Source organism: Aspergillus eucalypticola, assembly GCF_003184535.1.
Source record: "Aspergillus eucalypticola CBS 122712 chromosome Unknown BO83scaffold_46, whole genome shotgun sequence".
NCBI lineage: Eukaryota > Fungi > Ascomycota > Eurotiomycetes > Eurotiales > Aspergillaceae > Aspergillus > Aspergillus eucalypticola.
The window spans coordinates 167,988-193,675 of NW_020290320.1; the positions used below are offsets into that span (position 1 = coordinate 167,988).

The 25,688-nt window shown below is 49.2% G+C and overlaps 12 protein-coding genes across 12 annotated transcripts; 8 read left to right on the forward strand and 4 right to left on the reverse strand.

Annotated features, from left to right (window-relative positions):
• Positions 1-137: 137 nt before the first annotated feature.
• On the forward strand, positions 138-1,954 carry BO83DRAFT_403983 (putative rhamnogalacturonase; the record flags this gene model as incomplete). Its single annotated transcript, XM_025533671.1, has 7 exons — positions 138-579; positions 646-724; positions 775-993; positions 1,078-1,177; positions 1,236-1,449; positions 1,506-1,811; positions 1,866-1,954. The coding sequence occupies 7 exons, from the start codon at positions 138-140 to the stop codon at positions 1,952-1,954; spliced, it is 1,449 nt and encodes a 482-aa protein (XP_025382274.1).
• Positions 1,955-2,836: 882 nt separating this feature from the next.
• On the forward strand, positions 2,837-4,543 carry BO83DRAFT_458946 (putative MFS transporter; the record flags this gene model as incomplete). The annotated part of the gene is made up of 1 exon (XM_025537154.1): positions 2,837-4,543. One exon carries the CDS (start codon positions 2,837-2,839, stop codon positions 4,541-4,543), a length of 1,707 nt encoding a protein of 568 aa, XP_025382275.1.
• A 909-nt stretch (positions 4,544-5,452) lies between these two features.
• On the forward strand, positions 5,453-6,531 carry BO83DRAFT_458947 (RTA1 domain-containing protein; the record flags this gene model as incomplete). Its single annotated transcript, XM_025537155.1, has 3 exons — positions 5,453-5,709; positions 5,766-6,014; positions 6,071-6,531. The coding sequence occupies exons 1-3, from the start codon at positions 5,541-5,543 to the stop codon at positions 6,529-6,531; spliced, it is 879 nt and encodes a 292-aa protein (XP_025382276.1). The 5' UTR covers positions 5,453-5,540.
• Positions 6,532-7,321: 790 nt separating this feature from the next.
• On the forward strand, positions 7,322-8,629 carry BO83DRAFT_394140 (pepsin-like aspartic protease; the record flags this gene model as incomplete). Its single annotated transcript, XM_025532999.1, has 4 exons — positions 7,322-7,414; positions 7,465-7,586; positions 7,641-8,179; positions 8,247-8,629. 4 exons carry the CDS (start codon positions 7,322-7,324, stop codon positions 8,627-8,629), a joined length of 1,137 nt encoding a protein of 378 aa, XP_025382277.1.
• A 181-nt stretch (positions 8,630-8,810) lies between these two features.
• On the forward strand, positions 8,811-9,250 carry BO83DRAFT_192297 (uncharacterized protein). The gene has a single exon (XM_025526560.1). The coding sequence runs from the start codon at positions 8,992-8,994 to the stop codon at positions 9,211-9,213; it is 222 nt and encodes a 73-aa protein (XP_025382278.1). The 5' UTR covers positions 8,811-8,991; the 3' UTR covers positions 9,214-9,250.
• A 138-nt stretch (positions 9,251-9,388) lies between these two features.
• On the reverse strand, positions 9,389-11,180 carry BO83DRAFT_412687 (ankyrin repeat domain-containing protein; the record flags this gene model as incomplete). Its single annotated transcript, XM_025534425.1, has 1 exon — positions 9,389-11,180. The coding sequence occupies exon 1, from the start codon at positions 11,144-11,146 to the stop codon at positions 9,389-9,391; it is 1,758 nt and encodes a 585-aa protein (XP_025382279.1). The 5' UTR covers positions 11,147-11,180.
• Positions 11,181-12,050: 870 nt separating this feature from the next.
• BO83DRAFT_458951 (glycoside hydrolase) lies at positions 12,051-15,768 on the forward strand (the record flags this gene model as incomplete). Its single annotated transcript, XM_025537156.1, has 7 exons — positions 12,051-12,197; positions 12,261-12,367; positions 12,428-12,608; positions 12,652-12,941; positions 13,000-13,142; positions 13,218-15,101; positions 15,182-15,768. 7 exons carry the CDS (start codon positions 12,051-12,053, stop codon positions 15,766-15,768), a joined length of 3,339 nt encoding a protein of 1,112 aa, XP_025382280.1.
• A 2,310-nt stretch (positions 15,769-18,078) lies between these two features.
• BO83DRAFT_372888 (RTA1 domain-containing protein) lies at positions 18,079-19,103 on the forward strand (the record flags this gene model as incomplete). The annotated part of the gene is made up of 3 exons (XM_025530000.1): positions 18,079-18,250; positions 18,311-18,553; positions 18,622-19,103. 3 exons carry the CDS (start codon positions 18,079-18,081, stop codon positions 19,101-19,103), a joined length of 897 nt encoding a protein of 298 aa, XP_025382281.1.
• An 83-nt stretch (positions 19,104-19,186) lies between these two features.
• BO83DRAFT_383516 (uncharacterized protein) lies at positions 19,187-20,668 on the reverse strand. Its single transcript, XM_025532484.1, has 2 exons — positions 20,650-20,668; positions 19,187-20,560 (listed from the first exon to the last, which is right to left on the reverse strand). The coding sequence occupies exon 2, from the start codon at positions 20,377-20,379 to the stop codon at positions 19,252-19,254; it is 1,128 nt and encodes a 375-aa protein (XP_025382282.1). The 5' UTR covers positions 20,380-20,560; positions 20,650-20,668; the 3' UTR covers positions 19,187-19,251.
• Positions 20,538-20,984, reverse strand: BO83DRAFT_192316 (Zn(II)2Cys6 transcription factor domain-containing protein). Its single transcript, XM_025526561.1, has 2 exons — positions 20,784-20,984; positions 20,538-20,732 (listed from the first exon to the last, which is right to left on the reverse strand). Exons 1-2 carry the CDS (start codon positions 20,913-20,915, stop codon positions 20,646-20,648), a joined length of 219 nt encoding a protein of 72 aa, XP_025382283.1. The 5' UTR covers positions 20,916-20,984; the 3' UTR covers positions 20,538-20,645.
• Positions 20,985-22,880: 1,896 nt separating this feature from the next.
• BO83DRAFT_349976 (NADH:flavin oxidoreductase/NADH oxidase) lies at positions 22,881-24,398 on the forward strand (the record flags this gene model as incomplete). The annotated part of the gene is made up of 2 exons (XM_025528887.1): positions 22,881-23,054; positions 23,116-24,398. The coding sequence occupies 2 exons, from the start codon at positions 22,881-22,883 to the stop codon at positions 24,211-24,213; spliced, it is 1,272 nt and encodes a 423-aa protein (XP_025382284.1). The 3' UTR covers positions 24,214-24,398.
• A 60-nt stretch (positions 24,399-24,458) lies between these two features.
• BO83DRAFT_349980 (zinc-binding alcohol dehydrogenase family protein) lies at positions 24,459-25,656 on the reverse strand (the record flags this gene model as incomplete). The annotated part of the gene is made up of 3 exons (XM_025528888.1): positions 25,388-25,656; positions 25,207-25,324; positions 24,459-25,147 (listed from the first exon to the last, which is right to left on the reverse strand). Exons 1-3 carry the CDS (start codon positions 25,643-25,645, stop codon positions 24,459-24,461), a joined length of 1,065 nt encoding a protein of 354 aa, XP_025382285.1. The 5' UTR covers positions 25,646-25,656.
• Between the last annotated feature and the right edge of the window lie 32 nt (positions 25,657-25,688).

Sequence of the window (25,688 nt, forward strand, 5' to 3'; positions counted from 1 at the left end):
TACTCATAGCAATAACCAAGAATATATAAATAATGTAGTCAAATTTCGCAGCCTCTTTTTAAGGAATGCTTCTCCCGTCTACAATATATCTCTTGCTACACAAGATAGAAAACCGCGTGGACATTACAAAGTTCTCAATGCGTTTGACCTCATTAATTCCCCTCTTCCTGCTGGCTGGCCTCACGGCTGGTCAGCTGATTGGCCCGGTCGGTCCAACAACCAAACTTGAAGACAAGACCATTGAGTGTAACATACTAGATTATGGTGGTATTGCCGATAATCAGACCGATGTTGCAGCATCCATTGAAGCCACTTTCAGCGAATGTGTGCTGAACAACCCCAAAAGTCGTCTTGTTATCCCCGAAGGCGACTATTTGATCAAGCGAAGTGTTGTTCTGAGTAATGGAACCAATTGGGCGTTCCAGCTTGACGGTCTGATCACCGCGGCATATGGTGGAAACTGGACAGTCGACCGTGAGTTGATACTCCAAGGGTTTGCTGGAGAGCAAATAATAAACTCTACCATCAACGGCGAGGGTGACGGAAAATTTCTACTAGATGTGCTCGTCATTGTGAACGGTATGATTTACACTCCGATTCCTTGAAAAGACTTTACTCAGGCTAATTCGCTTTCATTATGTGCAGCTGTCGATTTCGAGTTCTATTCGTCCAACGGGCTTGGCGCATTTCAGGGCCAAGGATATATCTATCGAAACTTGGACAAGTGAGTTATTTGGTATTTTGTTCCTAAACACAGCTGATGAGCTTTCAAAGTACCGACCGCCCTCGACTTGTGAGGCTTATTTCGCCTACGAATGCATCCGTGCATGATTTGATTCTTGTGGATAGTCCCAAATTCCACATCGTGTTTGATTTCGCTGTGAACTTGGAGGCATACCACCTTACCATCCGCGGTGCTAATCTAGGAAGCTATGATGGGATTGACGCCATCGGCACCAACTATTACATCCACGATAACGAGGCAAGTAGAATGTCCATAGATTTACGATCTAGCAGGGGCTAACAATGAGACCAATAACAGGTCACAAACCGTGACGAATGTGTCTCGGTAAAAAGTCCATCCCATCATGCTTTGGTCGAGAACCTTGTTTGCAACCAAGCAGGTTCTGGTGTTTCAATTGGCAGTCTCAATGTATCTGCGGAAATATCCAACATTGTGGGTTTTATCAGTTGTACATCCGTGATAGGTCTTGGCAGATACTGATATGAAACAGGAAGCTCGCAATATCAGCATTATCCAGGGCAACAACATCGCTTTCATCAAGACGTATCCTGGAGGATCTGGTTACGTTAGAGATGTCACTTTTGAAAACTTCCGATCCCTAAACAGCCTGTACGGATTGGACATTAACCAATACTGGCAAAACACATGGAACCCTGATACCGGTTCCGTGACATTGAGCAACCTTGTGTTCAAGAACTTCTCAGGTATTTCGGTCCTATTTTCCTGTCAAGTCAGCCCCCACACTCACGCACAATCATAGGATCAGTTGCCGATGGAGCACTCCGCCCGCCGTTGTATCTATTTGCAAGTGACTTGACCTTTGCAACAAACGTCACTGTGGAGGAATTTTCTGTATGGACTGAGACTGGTACTACTGTCGTCAATAAGATCAGCAACATTTTTGGCACTGGAGACGACAGCTATGGAGAAAATGATGGAATTGAAACTCTGCAGTCTGGAGAGTCGCCGTATACATACACCAGCACCTATACTATCACGGCATCTCCGACCAATTGGCAAGCTCCGTCAACCCCAACCTGGGCCTTACCGAGCACTGGATATGGAAGTAAGTCAAATGGTTGTGTTCGTGCCGCTGATCAGAGAGCTAACTAGTCAATAGCGGCGTCACCCATCCCTGTCTATACTCCCGCACCCCTTTGGCGTCCTGGTGGAATCGACTACAACCTTCATTACTGGGGGAGCTTTTAGTTGAGTGATAGGCGCGACTGTCCGTGTAATGGAATGTTGGTATGGTAGTAGAGAATGTTTAGACAGACTTGGTTCGATACAAGCTCCTTCTGGGCTTGATTGTAAGGCAAAAATAGCGACTGTTCTCTCCCGTTACTAGTTTAAAGCTCAATGACATGTAGTGATAATGAAAGGCTGGTCCTCGACCATAGTTCCACTTTCACGAACACGCGCAGCACCATCTCACATGTTCCTATCAGTGCAGCCCAGCATTGCGTAGGATCACACACCGCTGGCAAGTGGATGAAGGAGATACCAAACTACGCCAATTCCAAAGCTGGTTCAGTCGAAGTACTGTCTACAGCACTAGCAATTTCCCACCAATCCTGATAAAGAAATTTGAACAGGGCCTCGACTGTAGGCAAATTAAGCAAGGAGGGGCACCTACAGCTTTCAGGGTCCTGGGTGGGCTGTGATTGGAGTAGCCCTAGCTTGTGTCATCCGCGCTTACATGACGACGATGGTCAGCAGCAGCAACACATGGTCGGTTGCGCCAACTTTGACATAAGCAAGCTGGAAAGTAGCTAGTTGCTGCCATCGTTCGATTAATATATTATAATTTTACTACTATCTAATTAATATACTTCTGCTGAGCACTGATAGTATAGTATGTTTGGTCGTACTTTGATAACGCAAATGCCCATCACCTCATCGCCATCGTCGATCACGCATCTCCGTACTCTTGCCTCGAGGGGCTACTGCCCTAAGTACGTACCCATCACATGTATATAACTTCACGATAATCAACGTCCATTCATCTCCAGCAAGCCATACTATCTCGGTCGGGCCTGAATTAGCTGTTATACCATCTTGTTCTTGTCAGGCATACGGATCGCTCTGACTATGGAGCGAAATTCCTCCAAAGCTGCGTCTTCTCTGGATCGCGATCAAGTCAACAGAAGCCAAGACCTCAAAGATGGAACCTATGTGAACCTTGCCGAGCCGGATGATTCCCCTGGCTCCGATGCAGTCCTTTCTTCTCTCTTCCGTCGGACCACGAAACACGACCCTGACGCCATCGCGACCACTAGAAGTGTATTCGACGACCCTTCTCTCGCACCATTTTACCAGCCCCATCCAAAGTATGAGAATCTTCATCGCTTCGATCCCAGCGCACGGTGGACCTATCGTGAGGAGAACAAAGTCCGGCGTAAAACAGACTGGTCAATTCTTCTCTGGATCCTGGTTATGTTCTTCGGGTTGAACCTCGATCGAGGCAACCTGAGCAACGCCAACTCCGACAACCTTCTCGGCGATCTGAACCTGACTACGAACGACTACAACAATGCGCAGAACATGTACCGCGTGGGATTTCTAATTGCAGAAATCCCTTCGCAGATGCTCGGAAAAGCAATCGGTCCTGATCGGTGGATTCCCGTTCAAATCATCCTGTGGAGTTTTGCATCCGGAGGACAATTTTTCATGCACAACCGAGCGGGATTCTTCGCGTGTCGTTTCTTCATAGGGCTGTTCATGGGCGGCTTTATCCCCGACTCCATCCTGTACTTATCCTATTTCTATACAAAGGCGGAGATGCCGTTCCGCCTGGCACTTTTCTGGTTCACTGATTCGATATCTGGTGTCATCGCATCTTTCATTGCGTACGGTGTCTTGCATATGCGCGGAGTTGACGGGCGGGAAGGATGGAGATGGCTTTTCCTAATCGAAGCGCTGATCAGTTTTGTGATCGGCTGTCTAAGCTTCATGTTTCTGGTCCCTGGACCCACTCAGACCAGAACGTGGTGGAACCCGAAAGGAATCTTCTCGGAAAGAGAAGAGACCATCATCGTCAACAGAGTGCTGCGCGATGACCCATCCAAGGGCGACATGCACAATCGCCAAGCATTGTCCCTGGGGATGTTGTGGAAGAGTCTGAAAGACTACGATCTCTGGCCGATATATATCATCGGGATCATGTTCGAAATCCCGACTTCACCTCCGAAGTCCTATCTGACCTTGTCGCTAAAGGCGATCGGCTTTTCCACATTCCAGACGACCCTCCTGTCCATTCCGGTGACTGTCTTTGCCGCTATCAACCTTGTACTCGTCGCGCTCTTATCTGAGTTCTGGGCCCAAATCTCAATTGTTTGCCTCCTGACACAACTCTGGTCGCTTCCACTCCTCATTATCCTCTATACATCTGCTGGAAGCCTTTCCAATTGGGGGCTCTATGCCGTCTCATTTATCTTGCTGGGCTGGCCAAATCCGCAAGCTGCCCAGGTGAGTTGGTGTTCACGGCTAAGTAACAGTGTCAGAACCAGAGCAGTCGGTGCTGCAGTCTTTAACATCATGATTCAGTTGTCTGGTATCGCCTCCTCCAACATTTACCGATCGGATGATAAGCCTTTGTATCGCCGTGGAAATAGACAGCTGATTGCGATCAATGTTGCCACTATTGTCATGTACGCGTTGGCCAAGTTTTATTATGTCTCTCGGAACCGGTGGAAGAAGGCTCAGTGGGACAAGATGACGGCCCAGGAGAAGGCGACTTACTTGGAGACAACGACGGATGAGGGCAATAAGCGACTTGATTTTTATTTCGATAGTTGAAACAGGTATCATGCTGCTAGGGAAATGCGCGGGTTTGTAGGAGACGTGCTTGTCAAAAGACTTAGTGTTCAGTAGCGGACCGCATTAGCGAAGAGAGGCTGTTTGTCGACAGGATAAGCAATAAATAGAAAGACTGATCATGAAAATAATCATCCATACATTGTCTTAAAATAGTGAACTCGTCAATTCCTTCTAATTAAGGACTTATTTATCAGAGCGACCAGTAGAACGTGTCGTTCGTACCTTCGGCTATGACCCAGTCGAATACTTGTAGGGTAGCAATAAAATCGAAATAGCAGATGTCATACGTAAAATCAAGAAGCATATATTTTTCTGCAATAAAATGAATAAAATTTCAGATTATCTCGGACAGAAAGATCTTTTGCCTGGGTTTATGCACTTTCTACCGATTCTGGTCCGCGGCAGATTAGTTAAATTTTTTAGGTTGGACGGAAAGAAAAACGAAAACGAACCGAAATAGAAACAAGGGTCCTCCGACTTAAACGAATATACGAGTGGATCCCCACTATCGATCTTGGATCATCGGCGAAAAGGTCACCAAATTCAGTATAGGATGCTTACATCCAATAGCAGCTACTTTCTAGACAGTAGCGTCTGTTTCAAGCTTCTTGATCCGACCGACTTCTAGACCCGAATAAACCACCCCGTTCCCTGCGTGAACAATGCTAAGGCCATAGTACCCATGAAGTGTACTCCGTAGCCCCATTTTATCGTACTATACACGAAGTTCATTGCAAAGCATCATTTCCTCAGCCTCGCTTGTGCGGGTCCATTTTCTATTAGTCTGTTGTGCGAAGCCCCATGTCACTATGGAGTGATAGTATAAGTACCTAGCTTGATAACGAGAACTTTCCCCGTCCGGCCTTCGAAAGATTTCCAGGCCCTCCTCTCACTACTAATTATTATTTTCTTCTCACACTCTTTCACAATCTTATATACCTGTATTCTTTGTTATTACTTTTCATTGACCACAAAAATGCTGGGCTCCAGGGATCCCGAAAGTTATGAATTCGCATTTTACCGCTATGACCCCAGCATGGGTGGCGCCGTTCTTTTCATCCTTCTCTTCATTGGCACAACAGGGTATCATGTCTTCCAAATGGTCAAGTCTCGCACATGGTTCTTCATCCCATTTGTCATAGGCGGTATATGTACGATACGCTTGACTGTTCATAGCCTAGAAACATGCTGACCCTACTAGTTGAGATCATCGGATATATCGGACGTGCCATGTCCAGCAAGCAAAGCCCAAACTGGACGCTCGGACCTTACATTGTGCAGACGCTCTTTCTCTTACTCGCCCCTGCTCTTCTTGCAGCCTCTATATACATGCTACTCGGTCGAATTATCCTAGTGTTACAGGCTGAAACCCACGCACTGCTGAAAAAGAAGTGGTTGACGAAGATATTTGTCACGGGTGATGTGCTTTCGTTCTTATTGCAGGGAGCAGGTACGTGTCTGCTAGTCAAATCCCTCATTATCTAACAGCTCTCTGACACTGTCCAGGTGGCGGAATCCAGTCCAGTGGCAACCTATCTGCCATGAAGACTGGCGAGCACATCATCGTCGTCGGCCTCGTGATTCAAATATTCTTCTTCGCATTTTTCATGATCACCGCGACCCACTTCTACCTGAAGGTCAAGAAATATCCGTTCCCTCGATCTTGTTCTCCGCATATTCCTTGGAAGAAACACATGAACGTACTCTACTCGACGAGCTTCTTTATCATGGTCCGTTCCATGTTTCGACTCATTGAGTACATTCAAGGAAATAATGGGTTTCTCTTGCACCATGAAGCCTTTCTTTATATTTTCGATGCACTGTTGATGTTTATCACCATGGTCATATTCAACGTTATCCATCCGCAAGAAATCGGCCAGCTACTCCGTCACCCCAAAGACTATGACATGACGTCTTTCTCGGAAGAGCTGACCCCAAAGCCCTACCAAGGGTACAATAACGTGTGAGAGTTGTGGCATTCCTGCTACATTTGGTCGTTATTCAATTTTTCCCTGTTCGCGCTATATATATTACGTTCGTTGTCTGCTTTCCAGTCCCGATTCTTTATTACTTCTACTCTACATCTTAATAACATCTTAATTTCAGGAGGATGAACAAGCCTTGCCAAAATGTGGGGCTTATAGCCATATTACCGTCACGTGACCTTTGGCTCAAGAGGCCGGGTTAATGCAATCAGAAACAATAGAATCAAGACATATTGTATAAATCAGTTCTGTACCGACCAGGCGGTTGTTGCTTTTACTCTTATCAGATTGTGGGGTTCAATAAGTTATCTCGACCCCGATCCGTAGAGGCGGATAGTCCGACAAGACATTAGGAACTAGAGCACAATAGGACTGGCTTACAGCGGTACCTCCAAAACTGGCCGTTCTTATACAAGATTGCCCCAATATCAGACCGAATTTTTTTGAGCAGTGAGACATGTCCGACTGTTAGCTGGGACTATTATTAGCATGTCATGCCTTAGGTCGGATTCCGTACATAGAAGGTTAGTGGATGTCTTGAGGGCTTGGACAGAATAAGGCTAGGATGAAACTGGGTGTCTCACTGGGTATCTCGTTCGTCCAACAGCATCCGTTGTTCCGGCCCGCTAGTTTCCACCGCATGTCACTTGTCTCGGATTATTCTTGAGGGCTTGGCATTTCGATCTTCAGGGAGGCGTTGGTTGGTGTACTTAATAAGAGTCATTAACGCCATTATTTTCCCTCTTCAACTTGCGCGAATTGATTATTCAGTATGGCGTCTAAGACCCTGCTACTCATTCCGGCATTGGCCACGGCCGTTCTGGGAAATGTATTGGACCTCGATATTAAGGTCCGAAATGGTTATGTATGTGAAGTCTAGCTGCTCCAAATTTGTTTGCTAAGTCGGGGAAATAGAGAACCATCGAGATTGACCTCGGAACCCCGGGAGGCCCGTTTGATTTGATGTACGACACTGGATCATCAACGCTCTGGGTGCTTGATAGCAATTGTACAGATGATTGTGTGAATGTGAGCGGGTTAGTTCATCACTCCCCCTTATTTCACACGACTATATTACTGACGTCTACCAGCTACTCTCGACACAGCTATAATCTCACTTCTACGGGCGTCGACTTGGGTATCAAAGACAGCATTGATTATAGCGGGGGCACCGTCAGCGGCTTTACAGCCACGGATATTCTCACTGTCCCAAACACTGACGTCTCCTACCGCCAAAGCTTCGCCGTCATCACCGACAGTACCTGGGCGGCATTGGCAGCTGATGGGTTCATCGGCTTGGCATCCTCCACCATCGCTTTCAAAAATACCACGTCCGCCTTCGAACAAATGATGCAGGATGGGCTTTTGGACGAACCTCGATTTGCCCTATACGCAGGTTCCGGGGTGTCGACTACGTCGAATCCTGATCCGGAGAACAACGGCGTGTTTACTTTTGGTGGTAGCCATGAAGATATTTATGCGGGTGGTGATCTGCAGTGGATGACTATGCTCTCCCCGTTCGAGATTTACAAAACAAATCTCCTTGGCATTCAGGGACATAACACCTCCAATGGCGAGAGCATGTCCAGCGAGGTCCTGAACTGGTACGGCCAGGTTATTTTCGACACCGGTATGAACCCCCCTACGACAATCTTATCCCTTCTGAAATGCTCGGACTAACCTATATAATGACGTAGGCGCTTCGGCAATAAGCATCCCCAGCGACCAGATTGAGGCGATGTATGCCCTAACCCCGTTCTCTTACGCCGATATTTCATCCGGATACCGACCTCTGTGCTCCGATTTCAACGATACATGGTCGATCTCCTTTAGCATGGGCTTCTACGGCGAGGGTGTTACCTTCAACTTGACTGGTGATCAGCTGGCTGTACCGGGCTATCAGGACGACGACCATTGCTTCCCCCCTTTCAATCCGTGGGACAGCTACAATACTATCATTGGGCAGCATTGGTTGAGCAACTTCTATGCTGTTTTCGACTTTGGATCTTTTGATCCGGAGACATACGATATTCGTGTTGGGTTGGCTCCTTTGAAGAAGGAATACCTGCCGAGGGCTTAAGCCTAGCTCTGCCCTCTCAGCAATCTAACATTTGCCACCCATCACAGCGCGGATGTGAATATTTGATTTATACGGAGGGAGTTTATTACGTTGAATCTGTAGTAACCCGATTACCATTGAATATTTCGCGCCTTTATCTTACAATAGCCGGCCTACGGTGAATACCGATTGGTTTGTAGGATTAGTGAACCAGGGGGGACCATTTCACACAGGACCAGTGAAGCAGCAGCAGACGGGAAATAATCCTGTGGCGCTGGTGGCGTTGATATTGTGAGCGATTTCGTCCCAGTGCACATATTCTATTGGAAGGGCGTCAAAGGTCGCGGATGTTAGGACGGCTATGGTGACGGCGACGTACATGGATGTGGTTATTGATCCGGGGTTATTTCGGGGCAGGAATTGTATGCGGAATCGTAGGGTTTTATGTTAATGATGCAGACCACCGGGTTTCTTGCCGGTGCTGGGGCGATGAAGACGGAGGTCTGACGGTGTTGTGTATATGGTTCCCTAAAGAGTGTGGGCTGACGGGGATCTCGATAGACATACATAGATCACAGCGATGTACCCTCGCAAGCACAACATGACTAGTGCAACCATGAACACTGATTTTGTGAACAGTACCCCGATAGGGCAGATGAGATGATAATACTAGCGTCAATCTAACCGAGCATCTTCCAAAGCTTTGAAATATCCCTTTATATTCAAAAAATGTCGTATAGTGACAATTTAATGTCCAATATTCGTATACATCATATCCCTCTACTCATCAAGATTATACGGAACCCCTTTCTCGAGCGCGAGATCCCTGGCAGACTTGCCCGAAACGGAACGAATATCAGGATCGGCCCCGGCTTTCATCAGGACATCTAAAACAACCGCCCGTACTTGCCCAGCGCTTTGGTCGTTTCCCGGCGTATAAGTGCGGGTCTCCAGGTAGTAATACAGCGGCGTGCGGCCCTTGTTGTCTTGTGCGTTGATATCCTTGTCAGCACCGTGGGCCAAAAGGAACCTCAGGCCGACCAGCTCCCAGTCTGGATTATGCAGAGTAAGGTGAAGCTCTGTCTGGCCTTGAGAATCGGCCCGCAACTGTGCTCCTGCCTCCATAAAAGTGCAGAACCGTGGAATCATGCCCTCATAGTGGGGCAGCGTGTAGTGAAGGATACTTCGCCCTCGGTCATCGAGACTACTCAGATCAGCCCCCTGTTCTTTGAAGAAATGAAAGAGGCGCATGCTATGTGCCTCAACCTCGGGATCCTCGGGGCTATAGGAGGACCAGCAGTTGGCGAGATGGAACGCAGTTTGGCCGTCCTTCGTGCGATAATTCGCTAAATCCGGGAACCAAGGGCACGTGCGCGGCCAGAGCAGCTTAATGATATCGAGATGACGACGCTGACAAGCTTGGTGGACTGGCAGCCAACCGTTGGCGTTCACCATGAGGGGGTCTGCACCGTGGTCCAGCAGGAACTGTACGCTCGATAAACGACCACTCCTCGCGGCGGCGTGCAGCAAAGAACCCCCTTGGAAGGATCCCGTCTGCGGGATCTCTTCGTTGATGTCTATCACGGCGCCTTCGCGCTCGAAGAAGTACCTGACCAAATCTGGGTGCCCGTTGCGCACCGCGCGAGCGAAAAGGCTCATTTCCCCACTCCTTCCCTCGGGAAAATCCACGCCGTGGTCAACGAGCATATCGACCATATCCAAGCCCATCGAGCAATCAATAGTGGCATAGATGATTGGTCGGTGCTTAACCCAGGAGCGTCTGTATATTGACAATGGGGGTTTTGCGTTTGGGCGGGCCCCGTGGGCAAGTAACAGCCGGAACGTCTCAATCCCCCTTTGCCAGGCAACCTCTGGTTCGTCCGGGATCCTCGGATAGTAGAGGTCGTACACCTCATAGTCAGCGGCATCAGCGAGAGCCCGGTCAAGAACATCTTGTGGTACCCCCGGTGCAGGGTAGTTACGGAGCAGAATGTCCAGCGTTTTCGGATAACGGTGTGATGCTGCTGCAGCGATGGCGAGCGGCCATTCACGGCTGCTAATCGCGTCCGGGGGTAGGCGATCAATCAACCGCCGTACGACAGCGTCGGAGCCATTGAATGCTGCGGCCATAAAAGGAGTGTGTGGCTCGCTAATCCTTCCCCCCAGGATGCCGCGATGTCCATCTGTTCCAATGTCATCCACCGTTGCATCTGCCCCTGCGTCGAGCAAAATATCCACCATCTCGGACGAGTTGTTCGCAGCGACAAGATGCAAAGGTGTCAGGCAAACTTCACCGTAAGGCTCGTCGCCTTTCTGATTGACATCGAACCCTCGGGAAACCAGGTAACGGAGGATGTCTGGCTGTTCCCATCTGATGGCCTCATGTAGCGCCGTGTCACCAAAATGAGGAAGATCCACTCCTTCGGGGGACTCAAGAATCGCAGCCACGGCGGTGATATTGCCAACGCAAGCCCACCCTATTAACTGCTCGTCAGGGCCAGCGTCACTGTTATATGGAATTCCTGGGTAGCGGGCCATAATGGTTGGAGGCTGTGAAGGAAATCAAATAAAAGTGAAATGCAAAAGGAGGATAAAAATTCTGGCATCTAGTAGAGAAAGGAAGTTGAAGTGGAGTAGCGAAGAGTACAGTACCCGGCGGGTTAGCATTGATACGTCTCGCGGAGTATGTTACGGAAGTGGTATGTAAAATACACATGGCTGGGCAGTAGGATACAATGCGGGTCAACCCGCTGGCTGGTCTTTCTAGAAAAGAACTGCCCCCCAAAATAAACTCTAGGCCAAAAAGAGACTCCTTTTCTTATCTGGTTCTGTGCAGTAATACCACTCACTCAAGACGAACAGCTGCCATACACTGACAAGCAATTTGCTGCTGCACAATAGGCATCTGAGCTGCCACAGTATCCGTTTACCGAACAGCAATCACCGAACTGACTGCCCAGGCACGTGGCGCTATTCGAGGACATGAAGCCACAAAGGCCATCGGAACTAATTGGCTGCTCAGTGCAGCTTCCAAAAGCAGACTGGCATTGACCGACCCCACAGTATGCATCTGTGCTGCCACAATAGCCGCTCGTCGAGCAACAATCGCCGAATTGGCTGCCAGCACAGCTTGCATTGACAGAGGACATGGAACCACAAAGCCCATCAGGGCTCACAGTAAACGTGTCACAAGTGCCAAACGAGGAGTCACAGGAGTCAATTCCGCAGTAATCGTCAGTGCTTCCACAGTAGCCATTGACTGAACAGCAGTCCCCGAAAGCGCTACCCGCACATGTTGCTATACCAGTCATTGGAGGAAGGGAGTAACGATCATGTTTACTTCGATCAAGACACGGTGCGATGCCCCGCAGATAAAGAGGCACCGCCCCCCTCGCCTTTCCGTATGATTTCTTCGAGTAAGTGTTCTCTTTTTCCCATTCAAATGTATACACTGCTATCGTGGCTGGGCTTGTTTCTGGCCCTGGCTGGCCAGTCTCTCCAGCAAAGTTGCAGTGAATCTAATCCCTGCGCGCTCGGATGCTGTGGCAAGTCCGGAGTATGCGGCATGGGCCCAACATTTTGCGGGTACGTATCCATCCTCCCCACTGACTGCATATAATACATACCGCTAACAGACTACTTCATCAGGCAGGGGCATTGTACGGCTAGCTGTGGTGCCAAGGCTGAATGTGACCCTGACAATTGGGGTCCAACTTATGTCAATGCTAGCACATGTCCTCTGAACGTCTGCTGCAGTCCGTACGTTGTAGTGCTCTGTCAAGGTGTCTTAAATCACTTCCCACCGCTTGTTCTTTATAGTTATGGGTTTTGTGGTACAACAAGCGACTTTTGCGGTGACACCACCATTACCAGACCATCATGCGACGCCTCAAGTCAGAACGTGTCTCGTATTATCGGCTATTATGAGGCCTATGCTTTGTCTTCGCGCGCCTGCAATGTGCTTCTTCCTTCTGAAATTCCCTATGGAGTTTACACACACGTCAAGTAAGAGCATCATTATGCTACACCCGGTTGTTGCTCAGCTAATTGGAAACAGCTTTGCCTTTGGTACCATTGACCCGATCACTTTTTCGGTACAAGCCACAGATGAAACCGAAAGAACTCTCTTGCAGGAGATAGGATCACTTAAGTTAATACAACCTGATCTTCAAATTTGGTTATCACTGGGCGGGTGGTCATTTAGTGATGCCGACCAGTCTACGCGCTATACATTTTCAGACTTAGCTGCTTCTGAGGAAGATAAGAAGGCATTTTTTGCTTCTCTGATTTCATTCATGGGTACTTATGGCTTTGATGGTGTAGATATCGATTGGTAGGCTCTCACCTCCCTAGATATCGATGATTTATGCTGATTACATTTTGCGGGATAGGGAATACCCTGTCGAGGAGGATCGCGGCGGAACATCCGCTGATTACGATAATTTCCCCACTTTCCTTAAGAGCCTGCAGAGCAGTCTGTCTGGAACAGGGTCAAATAAGGGAATCAGTATCACTCTACCGTCTAGTTATTATTGTATGTTGCTATGCTTTCACCCGCCTCCAAACAAGCAAGTCAGCTAAATCTCGTCCTGGTACTAATTATTACTAGACATGCAACACTTTGATATCGCGAGGTTGTCAAAATATGTGGACTGGCTCAACATTATGGCCTACGATCTTCACGGCACCTGGGACGAAGATAGCAAATGGACTGGCCCATATATCAATGCGCACACTAATATGACCGAGTTGCAGACCACTCTTGACTTGCTTTGGCGCAACGACATTGACTCTAGCAAGGTGGTTGTGGGCATGGCTTATTATGGTCGAAGCTTTACTCTCAAGGACTCGAGTTGCTCGGTGCCGGGCTGTGAATTTATATCTGGAGGGGACGCGGGCAATTGCTCGGTTACCTCCGGTGTGCTGCTAAACCCAGAGATCATGGACATTATGAGCACTAATAACCTGACCCCTACGCTATACAAGGATGCTGCCGTAAAGGCCATCCATTGGGAGAATCAGTGGGTGTCCTATGATGACGAAGATACCTGGAAACTAAAGAGTGAGTGGCTTAAGGGTCAGTGCATCTCGGGGGTGATGGTATGGGCGGCCACTCAGGATGACACCAACGGTACTTGGGCTAAGGCTCTCACTTCGGGCTTGGGAGTGGAAATCAAGGAGCCGGTACAAATTGGGCCACTTTCCCAGCTCCAAACCGCGACGACGACAACGAAGACTCGCAATACTTTGACTCAATGTCGCTGGACCAACTGTGGCGACGATTGCCCGAGCGGCTTCAAGGAGGTCCCGCGCGATGGGACAAAGTTAACAATGACTGACACCACTGGCTGCTCCCCTAGCCGTGAACATAAGTTCTGCTGTCCAGCTAGTGATACAGACTTCCCTACGTGCACGTGGCGTGGTTTCCACAACACAGGCTTCTGCAAAGCCGGATGTAAGGATGGGGAAGCCGAGGTGGGCTCGCTGAAAGAGGGCTGTCGTACCAGTCACCAGAGTGCTTGCTGCACCGTCACCTCCTCCACGGAATCATATTCCAAATGTAAGTGGTTTGGCGGCTCGCCGGGCTGCGCTGGGTCCGGCAAGAACCATTCATGCCCCGACGACTACCCCAATTTTCTGTTCGCAGATAGCAATGGGGCCGGGGGGGAACAGACCTGTTCCTCTGGTCGTAAAAGTTACTGTTGTACAGAAATTCCTGATGAGTTCACCGATTGCAAGTGGTATCAGAAAGACACCACGGTGTGGGGGCCGGATTCCTACTTTTGCGAGACCTCCTGCCCTACAGACTACATTCGACTCGGCATGGAAGCCGGAAGCTGTGGTTACAATATGCAGGCCTACTGCTGCGGCGGCAAGACCACCACCACCACCACCACGAACACCACCCCAAACAATACCTGGGAATACATGCAGTACGCGGAGTTTGCTCTGCTGCTATCAAACTACATGGACAATCCCTATTGCTATGATAATGAGCTGAGCGTGCCAGGTATCGACTACTTCTACAGTGTAGCCGATGGCAGCATCACCAAGAAAAAGCGAGAGTTGCTTCTTGGAAGGACATGTACACTAGACCAATGGCAGACTCTCATTAAATGGGTCACCATGGTCTTCAGTTCCAATACTCCCGATTGGTCTGTTAAGCTACTGCGTGAAATCTGGGATGAGCAATTTGCTGGCTATTACTCATTTACCCTACAGTACGCAACCTTAGCCCCTTTCCTCGCGACCTTTGCCGAAGCGGGACAAGATATTACTGCCTGGATCACGGATATTCTTCGGGATCCCATCAATGCAGCCTCTGATATCTACGATGTTCAGTTGGCTATGGATCAGCTCTGCACTCTTGATGATGACAACAGTGATAATGGCGATGACAGCACCACTACCTCCACATCAACCAAGCGATTCTTGCATGGGGAGGCATTGCTGCCCCGCCTAGAAGAGGGTAAACGACACATCAATGGACTAGGTGAGTTACCCATCACACCCGGCTAAGAGATTTCAGTCAAATGATGCAGCTTTGCTAACAAGCCTTGTCATCCCAATCAGGCGACTCCACAAGGGAAAAGTCTCCCGGTATGTTGGAGATTCTAAAAGCGGTCAATGCTGGCACTCTTCCTCTCAACTACGCACGTTGGCTGAGGTATGGGGCGAAAAGAACGGGACGCAACTCTAAAATCAAGCCGGGGCTCATCCTGGAACTAGCCTACTGGATTGGTCCGGAGGTGGGGACTGTGGGAGACAGCTCCTACAATCAGTACCGCGATATGAGGGACGGCACTGGTGCAGACCAGTGGGTCATCTTCCACATACACTTTGACGAGATGGGAGTTGACTCCGGCATTCATCCATTCGTTTCGTCGGTCAGCGGACCTACGCACGCACCCAGTCCATCCAAGTTTACCACGGCCGATACACATATAGGGCCGGTAGTAACCTGCGTGTCGATCCCGGAACCCCCACTACGGACCGATCGAGCGTGTTCTACTGCTCTGGAAATGCGCACTGGGACATTGGCAGTGTGCGTCAGATTCCAGATGCTGATAGTTGGGGGGGCGAATTGCAGACATGGGGAAATACTCTGGCGAGTACATATCTCAGAGCAGAAGCCTGGAGGATTGTATACCCAGAACTAAGTGAGACCGGGGGGCAGATCGATGCAGGCTGGATTACCGCAATCAATCAACCCAGTGTATATGCCCGCAGCAGCTGGATCCTCAACGCTACTCGTCATGTGTTGACAAATGTGTATGTCCCTAATATTCCTGAACCTAGATAACAGCCTCTATCTCAAGGCATTCTAGGACGTTGCCTGATAGAGCAACCTTTCGTCTCATCTACGCCGTTATTCAAATGGAATGTTTTTGGAGCCAGAACACTGGCACTCACTGTCACCGTTCGGTGATATGCAGTATGTATGGGTTGTTCATAGTTATGTAATGTGGTCGAACTTTCTTACGACATTCATGTGAGCCCGACATTATCAAACTCACGTGCTTCGTTACAGTCCATTTTTCTGTATAGCATACTAGGCGATACCTTCATTCTTGCTTGTATGGCATATTATAGTATGTCCTAACAGCCCTCTAGCATACCCCCGTAGAAAATTCTGGCTTCCCTGTTGTCTTGAATCTGAAATTGTTCAGGTCAGGCCTGAATATGCTCCCAGTAAGTCTTGGACGGAAGTTTGATTATATTCCACTTCCTACCAGAATCTAGCTATAGCCATCATACACCTTCTTTTTGACTTCTAGGAAGAGTATGAAGCCCACATTTGATCAGACGTTATGCCATCCTTCCAAGTGATAAAGTGGACAAGACACTACCATAAGCTAACTAGCTATTTTTGCTGACCTGTACTCACGTAAAGTGATTTGGGTGGGGGGCGGACGGTCGAGATTACTATGGGTTGCTGTGATCTAAGAGAAAACGCTTGTCGCTTGTGTGGCATGGCAGGTATCCACTGATCATTGATTCTTTGCCTTAGCCTATAATGTAGCGCAAGGGGGAAATGGTGTGGTGCTGTTGATGGCCTGGTCCACCTCCAATCAACCTCTTAACAGTTACAGATAACGGAATATCTCATGTTGACTCTGATGAGCCACAATCTTTGGCGTTGGGATGTTAGAAGGTGTCAATAGTGATTTGCGTGCTACAAGGTGTATTCCAGCGATGCCTGACGGATATCATGTGCGGCTGTTTTTCACGTGGTGAAGATTGAGACCCCGAAACGATGCTAACTATCCTGGAACCACAATTGGTGCTATATATCTCCTAGTAATTTGATTTCCTGATCTCCGCTCGCTGAGGAAATTGGGTACATCAAATGAAGCAAATTATTCTCCAAAGGGGATTATACCAATTATCTGAGAAACACAGAATTTCAGCCCCGCATGAAATCCCTACACTCTAGGCCTTTGCCTTGGCTAAAAAATCTCTCACTTCTACTAGCAAGTGTTATCTTTTAAAACTAAAATGCCTTTATCTTCACCTGCTACTTGCGATCATTACGAAGACGTGGTGGAATTTCTTGGTGGAGCGTCGTGCATTCTGCCACCTTCGTATGTTCGTATACTCGGGAGGGCTGTTCGTAAGTTCGTATAGTTCGCATAGAGCAGCCCCACACCGGAGACACTCCGTTTCCAGTTTTAGACTTTCAAGCTTGATTTCAGGCAGTCTATCTAGGGCAACGTATGTGGTTAGTGACCTTAATAAAGTGCAGGTACATGAATTTGATGGGGTTGTTAGGTTAAGCAGGTATGGTTTTCAACGATGCGCGATGGCAGCCTTTTCTGCGGGAGACCTGGGTTCGAGGCCTGGTCTGCGTTATCTAACTATTGGATATGGCAAAATGTTCGACAACGTAGATATGTGAGAAGAGTTTTCCCTTCAAAGTCTGGATCGAATATGAGGGCCCCATGTCTAGGTCTTCTTCAATATGCAGGGCCACGGTCTGTCAGTATCACGATGTTTCGTTGGGTAAGGATTATCAGATAGACCCTATACTAAGGATATCTCCAATTCTGATATTAATCTACCAACGTAGGAATCCATTCCAATTTCTTCATGTATTTATCGTGCTATCGAGTCCCGAGGCTGAAAGTCCACGTGTTGGGATCACCCCAAAACGGCAATCTTATCATCTCAGAACATAACTAATTCATCAATCCACTGTGTGCAGCAGGCGTTTCCTGAAAACTGTGTAGCCTATCCCCTCTGCGAGTAAAAACTCAGATGTTGATCCCCTGGGTCGAGGCGGTTAGGGCGTGGCGGACCGCTCGATCTCTCCGCGGACCCACACGTATTCGTATATGCTAAGGCTTGAAGGATCTCAGGGTCAAATGCAGCGAAATTGATATTCTTATATTAGTCTCATCTCATCTTGTGCTACAGTCTCCATTCCTCATCGACTCTCTCCTTCATTCCTTACCCCTACTATACCCAAAATGGCCTCCCAAACCGACTCCCATATATCCTTCGTCCTCTATCGATACACTCCGTCCATCCCAGCCGCTGCCATTTTCACTGCTGTTTTCATCATCCTGGCCATAGTTCACACCTATATGGCTTTTAGGTACCGGTCTAAATATTTTATTCCTTTTATTATCGGTCTACTGTGTAAGTACATTTTCGAAAATCTGCAACCATCACCAAGCTAACTTACTGCGGTATGAACAGTCGAAGCAGCCGGCTACATCGCCCGAATTTTCTCTCATTATAACCCTCTCGCCCTCGGCCCCTACATCGTTCAGACCATGCTTATCCTCGTCGCGCCTCCGCTCTTCGCTGCCTCCATCTACATGACCCTCGGAAGATTGATCCTCTACCTCGACGCCGAATCTGCCTCTCTCCTCCGCGTGAAATACATCGCTAAGATATTCGTCGTCGGGGATATTATCTCCTTTTTATTGCAATGCGGAGGTACCTATACCCTACTACACCATCACAATCCTCCCGAGATCCTCTCTAACACAGATTTTGTATTGCAGGTGGTGGCTACATGTCCGCCGGCAGCCTCTCCGCCATGGAAGACGGCGCGCACATCGTCATAGGCGGTCTAGCCGTGCAACTTCTCTTCTTCGGATTCTTCATCATCGCTAGCGCTATTTTCCATTATCGCGTTAAGAAGAATCCGCAATACTACAATACTAGACAAGTGGCATCCTCCTCCCGTCGCGACTCGTGGGAGTGCATGCTGTGGTGTATTTACGGGGCGTGCGTGCTTATTCTCATTCGGTCGATTTATCGTGTCGTTGAATTTGTGGAGGGGAACGATGGATTCGTTATGCACCTGGAGTATTTGTTGTATATCTTTGATGCGGTGTTGATGGCGCTGCAGGCGATCTTGTTGTTGGTTGGGTATCCTGGGCGGGTGCTGGGAGGGGGAAAGAGGAGGGATGGGGGTGTGTCTTTGGAGGATAGGGCGGATTCTGAGGAGAGGTTTTTGAGGGATGGGAAGGTGGCTGTTTAGGTTTTTGATTCGCAATGGGTATGTATTTTGGATGAACGGGATGGGATCAGGGATTGGGTTTATGGAGTTTGAGGCGTATAATTGTGCTATATAGACATTTTGTTATTATTGAGTATGATCTTGATAAAAACAGCACATTGGCATGGCGTTACTCTTCCTGCATTGCCATCGGCCACTGCATCAGAGGCATCAGCGCTCCATCTCCCAGCTTTACAAGCAGCATATGGGTGTTCCGGATCTCTCTTGGAAACGTCCCTCGTAGATACCACAGATCCTCAAATAGAAGCAATATCACATAGAAATGTGCCAGGATCACATACGAAAAGCCTTCGAAGATACCAGCATCTTGTCCCTGCTGTATCGACAAAATAAACGATTGTGATATGAGATGCGGCCACGACAGGACAGCGGCATCTTCGAGATCGGTCTGAATATCCATTGAGATGGAGCTATCGCGCTCACTAGCTGTGAACCGAAAGACGTAGAGAGTGCGCATGTACATGTCCTCAAGACGATCGATCGTGCTGATCTGTTCGCGTAGAAGTTCTGGGATCGTTTGGATGTTGGGAGATCCATAGGATTCTGGGCTCGGGGTGTCTTCCATGTTTATCCCATAGTCCTGGGTAAGAGTGTTTGCGAAGGCACGCAATAAGGAAATCTGCTGAGCGGCGCCTTGGGAGAAGCGGATAAATCGAGGAGGTGCGCCTTGTAGACGTGGAAACACCGGTGTTGGTGATGTGGCCGGAAAGTCCTTCCAGTGCTCATTAGCGTGAGGATAATTCATTATTGTCCGTAATCTGCTGATCCGAAGGACGGCATAGTGCTCTCCTACGAGGGCTCCCAAACCGCGAACTAGATGCAGCCAGTCAACCCAGGGTTCTCCGGCTGAGTCACCATTGTGGAAGCTCAATCCCTTATCGCCTAAGGCACGAATGCGCAAGGAAGCAAAGGCAAAGGCCACTATTAGGATGGAGCCACAGAAGATGTATTCGGATGTACTAGCTGTCGCCTCTGATAAAGCGTGTCGGAAGCCTTCAATGCCTTTCTGGTGATGATCGAGGATCCGGTGATAATCACGAAACGATTTTGCTTCGGGGTTGTTTTGGAAATTCGGGTCAAGATTTGGGTCCAAGGGATTGGTTTCGGGTGAGTCTGCCTCGCATAGTGCATGCGTGCCGGCCAGCGCAAGGAGAAGATGCATCAGATACTCTTCTTCTGCAGCCAGGGTTGGGATGACTCGCTGCCAGATCAATTTTCGCTCCGGATGGAGAGCCATTCTGGAAGAGACATGGACCATGAAATGCGTCAAAAGACTCATGTCTGGCATGTCAAGGCTCTCGTTGTGATGAGAGGCCTCCGCTGATTCAGACAGCGGTGGTATATGCAGATCTAACGGCCGTAGTGGCTGCCCTACATTATCGCTCGCAAGGCGACGAGCGCGCCCTGCACTTGTGGGACTGTTATTTTGTAGGTCAGATATTGGAGCTGAAAAGGGGTCAATTGCCACATAACGTCGTCCTCATTGACGTGAGGTTTGGGTACCTACATTACATGCTCATCTAGTGGCGGAAATGAGCATGGTTCATCGCGAAAGGAACACGCGCCACAAACCGGTCTTACTTCATCACACTGGAAGCGGTCAACATCGCAACTATTTCTCCGCATGGCGCTTATACAAACCTTGACCCGGCGTAGCTTGCAGGTGTAACAACCTTTGCGGGATTTGTTGTGGCGCGCCCGTCGCCTTTTGGGATTTCGCGGAGGGGAAACATCGGGCAATGAAGCACCCGTTGAGGATCGGGTATCAGACATAATTTGCTCCCGAGCGAGGCCAATATCACAGTCTCATTGGTCTCGGTAAGGAGCCAGCTGAGAGTGGGAGAAACGGCCTGGAAGTTGGAAAGGTTGATGAGGTGGTGATGCCCTCACCCAAACAGCTGGTACGGGAGGCTAAGTAGACCATCTCTGCACATTAGGCGGATTTGATTCCTGTCAACACATACACAGCCAGACAGAAATAGAAAAATAGACGTACTCCCTTATCATGTTACTGAATATACTGGTATGTAAAGAAGTGCACTTAGTAGCTGGATGGTGAGCAAAGGGCGGGGTTTTGGGGGGTTGTTGAAGATGTCTCGATCTCAAAGTATATCTTGAACGCTTATCAGATGGAAGATGCAAGCTGGACGCTGGACGGGAGTCATCCGGGAAGATGCACTATACTGGACTACATGTATAATTCAGTCAAATGGATCAATGATATTTTTATGGTCAGTAGAAACATCTATTTAGACCATTACCACCTCAGCCCCCAGTCTCACACAGTACATGCTTGTCCACAGTCGCAAGGGTGGCCATTATTGGTGGACGACATACTAGATCTCCTGGGAACTATAAGCCTCCACAGCATCAATTCCAACAGTAAAATACACGCAGAAGAATAAAAGTCACATCTCTCCCTAGGGTTTGCTTAAGTACTATTTCCGGCAATGGCTGCAGTAGACTCTACCCTAAAGCTTCTTCGACCCTCTGCGAGGAGGAAGGCAACAGGTTAGGGCTAGTACTATGAGTGTATTTCTAAGCTACAATATAGGGCCTGCTTCATATCACATGCAATTCAGTGCAGGTCAGTACTCAAAAGGCAGCGCAAGGACGAAGGGACCACAGCTATACGCGGCATATTCATCGCTTTCTCTAGAATGTTCGTCCGAATGCTTAGAAGCTCACACGGGGTAGCCTTGTCCGCTAATGTATTGGATAAGAAATTACTCATAGTATCTGCGTTAGTTTCTGGGATTAGCTGAGGGCAATCAGACGACATTGATGTGGAGTTCGTCAACGTAAATACATGTGATACTGAAACATTTTTCTCGCCTATTTGATGAGCAGAGTCGAAAATGAAGCATCGGAATGATCATGTCGCTGAATCTTTTATTACCACCTTCCAACACATAATGTGATGAGTCTTATTTTCTTTTACTCAAGAGAAATATTCGCCGACAGGGTGAAGGATAAGAATAAACCAACAAAATGCCCATCCATCAGGAATGTAAACAGGATGCATTGCAGGGCACTGCTATACACACCATCCGCCCGAGAAAATACCGAGTGACCACAACACTAGTGACAAGCCACAGCGCTTACAGCCGCATCCTCTAGCCCAACAAAGACACTTGGGGTCAAATCCCACACGTGGTGAAAACAAACTTCTGACCAGGGCGAATCCCTGAAGTGGCACGAAGCCCGCACAGACCCCCCTACCTTTAGAAATCCAATCGGTTGGTCATACAAATTCAGGCTTTTCTCATCCCTTCACCCCTTGTTCGGGCTTCTTTCCGAGTCGTGGGGACATATTTCGGAGACATTGGGGCAATTTTCCTCCGGATGCTGAATAATTGCCGGTGGATCCACGATGATAATTTACCGAATGGGTGTCCATCAGTGGAGCATAACCAACTTGGCTTAAAGCCAGTTGGAGGCTGAGGATCCCCGCGAAGCTTCCAAGCCATTGAAGCCACACTTGGAGACCCAGAAAAAAGTCAGACCATTAATCGGAGACTTTCCCCGATGCGGCAAAGATGCAGATTCTTGTCGATGCCACCTTAATCAGTATACCTCCACTTTTTGGATTTCAAATCAATTTCCACTCGCTTCTATTCCCCATGGGACCGTATAAAAGCGGTATTTCCTCTCAATTGAGTCTCCATCTACTATCCCATACTTGTGTATACCCTACTACTACGTATTCCCTTTAATAATATTTTTATTCACGACATCATGACTGTCACCACCGATCTCGTCAACCACCCTGCTCAGGGCATCTCCTACTTCACTCCCGCCCAGAACACCCCCGCCGGTACCGCCGCCAACCCGCAAACCAGCGGCAAGCCGGTCCCGAAGCTCTTCCACCCGCTCACCATCCGCGGCGTCACCTTCCAGAATCGCCTTGGTGTATGTATCCAATTCCTCAGTATCTTCATATTTCATAGAATCAACTAACAACTGGTATTAGCTCGCCCCTCTCTGCCAATACTCCGCCCAAGATGGCCACATGACCCCCTACCACATCGCCCACCTGGGCGGTATCGCCCAGCGCGGTCCCGGTCTCATGATGATCGAAGCCACTGCCGTGCAGCCCGAAGGCCGCATCACTCCCCAGGACGTTGGTCTGTGGAAGGACTCGCAGATCGGCCCCATGCGCCAAGTCGTCGAATTCGTCCACTCCCAGAGCCAGAAGATCGGTGTTCAGCTCGCCCACGCCGGTCGCAAGGCCAGTACCGTCGCCCCCTGGATCTCCGCTACCGCCATGGCCACGGAAGAGCTCGGCGGCTGGCCCGACCGTGTTATTGGCCCCAGCGATATCCCCTTCGCTGACTCTTTCCCCAAGCCCAAGGCTATGACCAAGGACGATATCGTGCAGTTCAAGAACGACTGGGCTGCTGCTGTGAAGCGTGCTGTTGAGGTCGGCGTTGACTTCATCGAAATCCACGGTGCTCACGGTTACCTCATCTCTTCTTTCCTGTCGCCTGCTGCCAACAACCGTACCGACGAGTACGGCGGTTCCTTCGAGAACCGTATCCGTCTGCCTCTTGAGATCGCCCAGATCACTCGCGACATCGTCGGCCCTAACATGCCTGTCTTCCTCCGTGTCTCCGCTTCCGACTGGCTCGAGGAGACCCTCCCCGAGCAGAGCTGGGGTACTGAGGACACTGTCAAGTTCGCCAAGGCGCTGGCCGAGCAGGGTGCTATTGATCTGATTGATATCAGTACCGGTGGTGTTCACGCCGCTCAGAAGGTCAAGTCTGGCCCGCTCTTCCAGGCTCCCTTCGCTGTGGCTGTTAAGCAGGCTGTTGGCGATAAGCTGTTGGTGTCGGCTGTCGGTGCTATCACCAACGGTCGCCAGGCTAATGATCTGCTTGAGAAGGAGGGTCTGGATGTCGCTCTGGTCGGACGTGGATTCCAGAAGGACCCCGGTTTGACCTGGACTTTCGCTCAGCACCTCGACACTGAGATCTCCATGGCGAGCCAGATTCGTTGGGGATTCACTCGTCGTGGTGGTCGCGAGTTCATCGATCCTAGCGTTTACAAGCCTTCGATTTTTGATGCTTAGATGATATATAGCGGTGATGCTTAATAGATTGTACATAGAATAGACATGACATGCCCGATTCAACCATCTCACTTGTGTCCATATGCCTTCTAACCTTATACAATCTATAATAATGGCAAGATAAGTCAACGCTACTTTTAAATAGAATGTAAATAGAAGGGACATATCCTACACCTATATTGCCCTCATTTTATACAATCTACATCTTATTCACATTGCCTCATCGCCCCACAATTGTAATAATCTTACAACCCCGGCGTCTCCGCAATCCTAAAAACATACTTCACAGCACTCGCCTTCCCATCCATCAAATCCTTCATCGCCCCCTTCACGCCCTCCAACCCACCCTCCCTAACCTGCCACGGATGACCCTTGAACCGCCCATCCTTCAACGCGCGACTAAACCACCGACAAAACACAAAACACAGATCCCGACAATCATCCACCCCATTGGCCTTCTCATGCGCCGCATTCACCCACGTATTCGTCGACAATAACCCGGGCAGATCCTTGGGATCCCGCGGGAGGACATGGTCCACTTGTCCTCCGGGCGTGACTACCTGAGTAAGGACGTGCGCGCTGGTAGCATCGACGATAGTGTCGAGGGCGTTTTTGATGTTCAGATTCAGGGATTTGATGGAGGCGATGGTGGAGTCAGTGCCTGGGCGGTAGTCGATCACCGTGTCGCCTTTGCTGGGGTCGAGTAGGGATTGCACGTAGGGGGACCCGCTGCCCGCGATGGCGATGATCGGGTGGATGTTGCTGGCGCGGAGGAGCTTGATTGCGAAGGAGCCCACGGCTGTGCTGCCGCCGTAGATGACGAAGGGGGTCGGGGTGGTCGTGGCGCTGGGTGGGGACCATGGGGTGGGCAGGGCGTGGTGGTGGTGGAGGGAGATTACGGCTGTCAGGGCTGCGAGGGGGATGGTTGCAGCTTCTGTGGGTGGCAGGGTGGTTAGTGTTGTTCTGTGGATGGGATGGGGATGGGGATGGTACCCTCGAAGGAAACGCTCTCCGGCAAGTGGAAGGTGGTGTGTGCCCAGGCCACGGCATACTCGGCGTATGAACCACCAGGCTTCATCATCTCGTGGAACGCGGCGACACGGTCGCCTTCCTATATTCATTGAGAATGATTAGCATGCGCATGCGAACATGGCACATGTTGTGTAAAGTATACCTTGAATTCCACCACGTTCTTGCCCACCTTCTCTACCACACCGGCAATGTCATCGCCCTGGTTTACGCCGTCGCGGAACTGCGAGTATCGCGAGTACATAAAGCTGTTCGGGTCGTTGGCCATTTCGGCCACCTTCCAGTCCTTGGGGTTGGAGCCGGACACGACCACCTTGATCAGGACTTGGTCATCGTTGAAGCTGGGGATGGGCGAGTCGATGAGCTTGGTGCTCGGACCAGGGAGGTTAATGATTTCCTTCATTTTGATAGTTGAATGTAAGGGTAAGGGATGGACTCAATTGGTA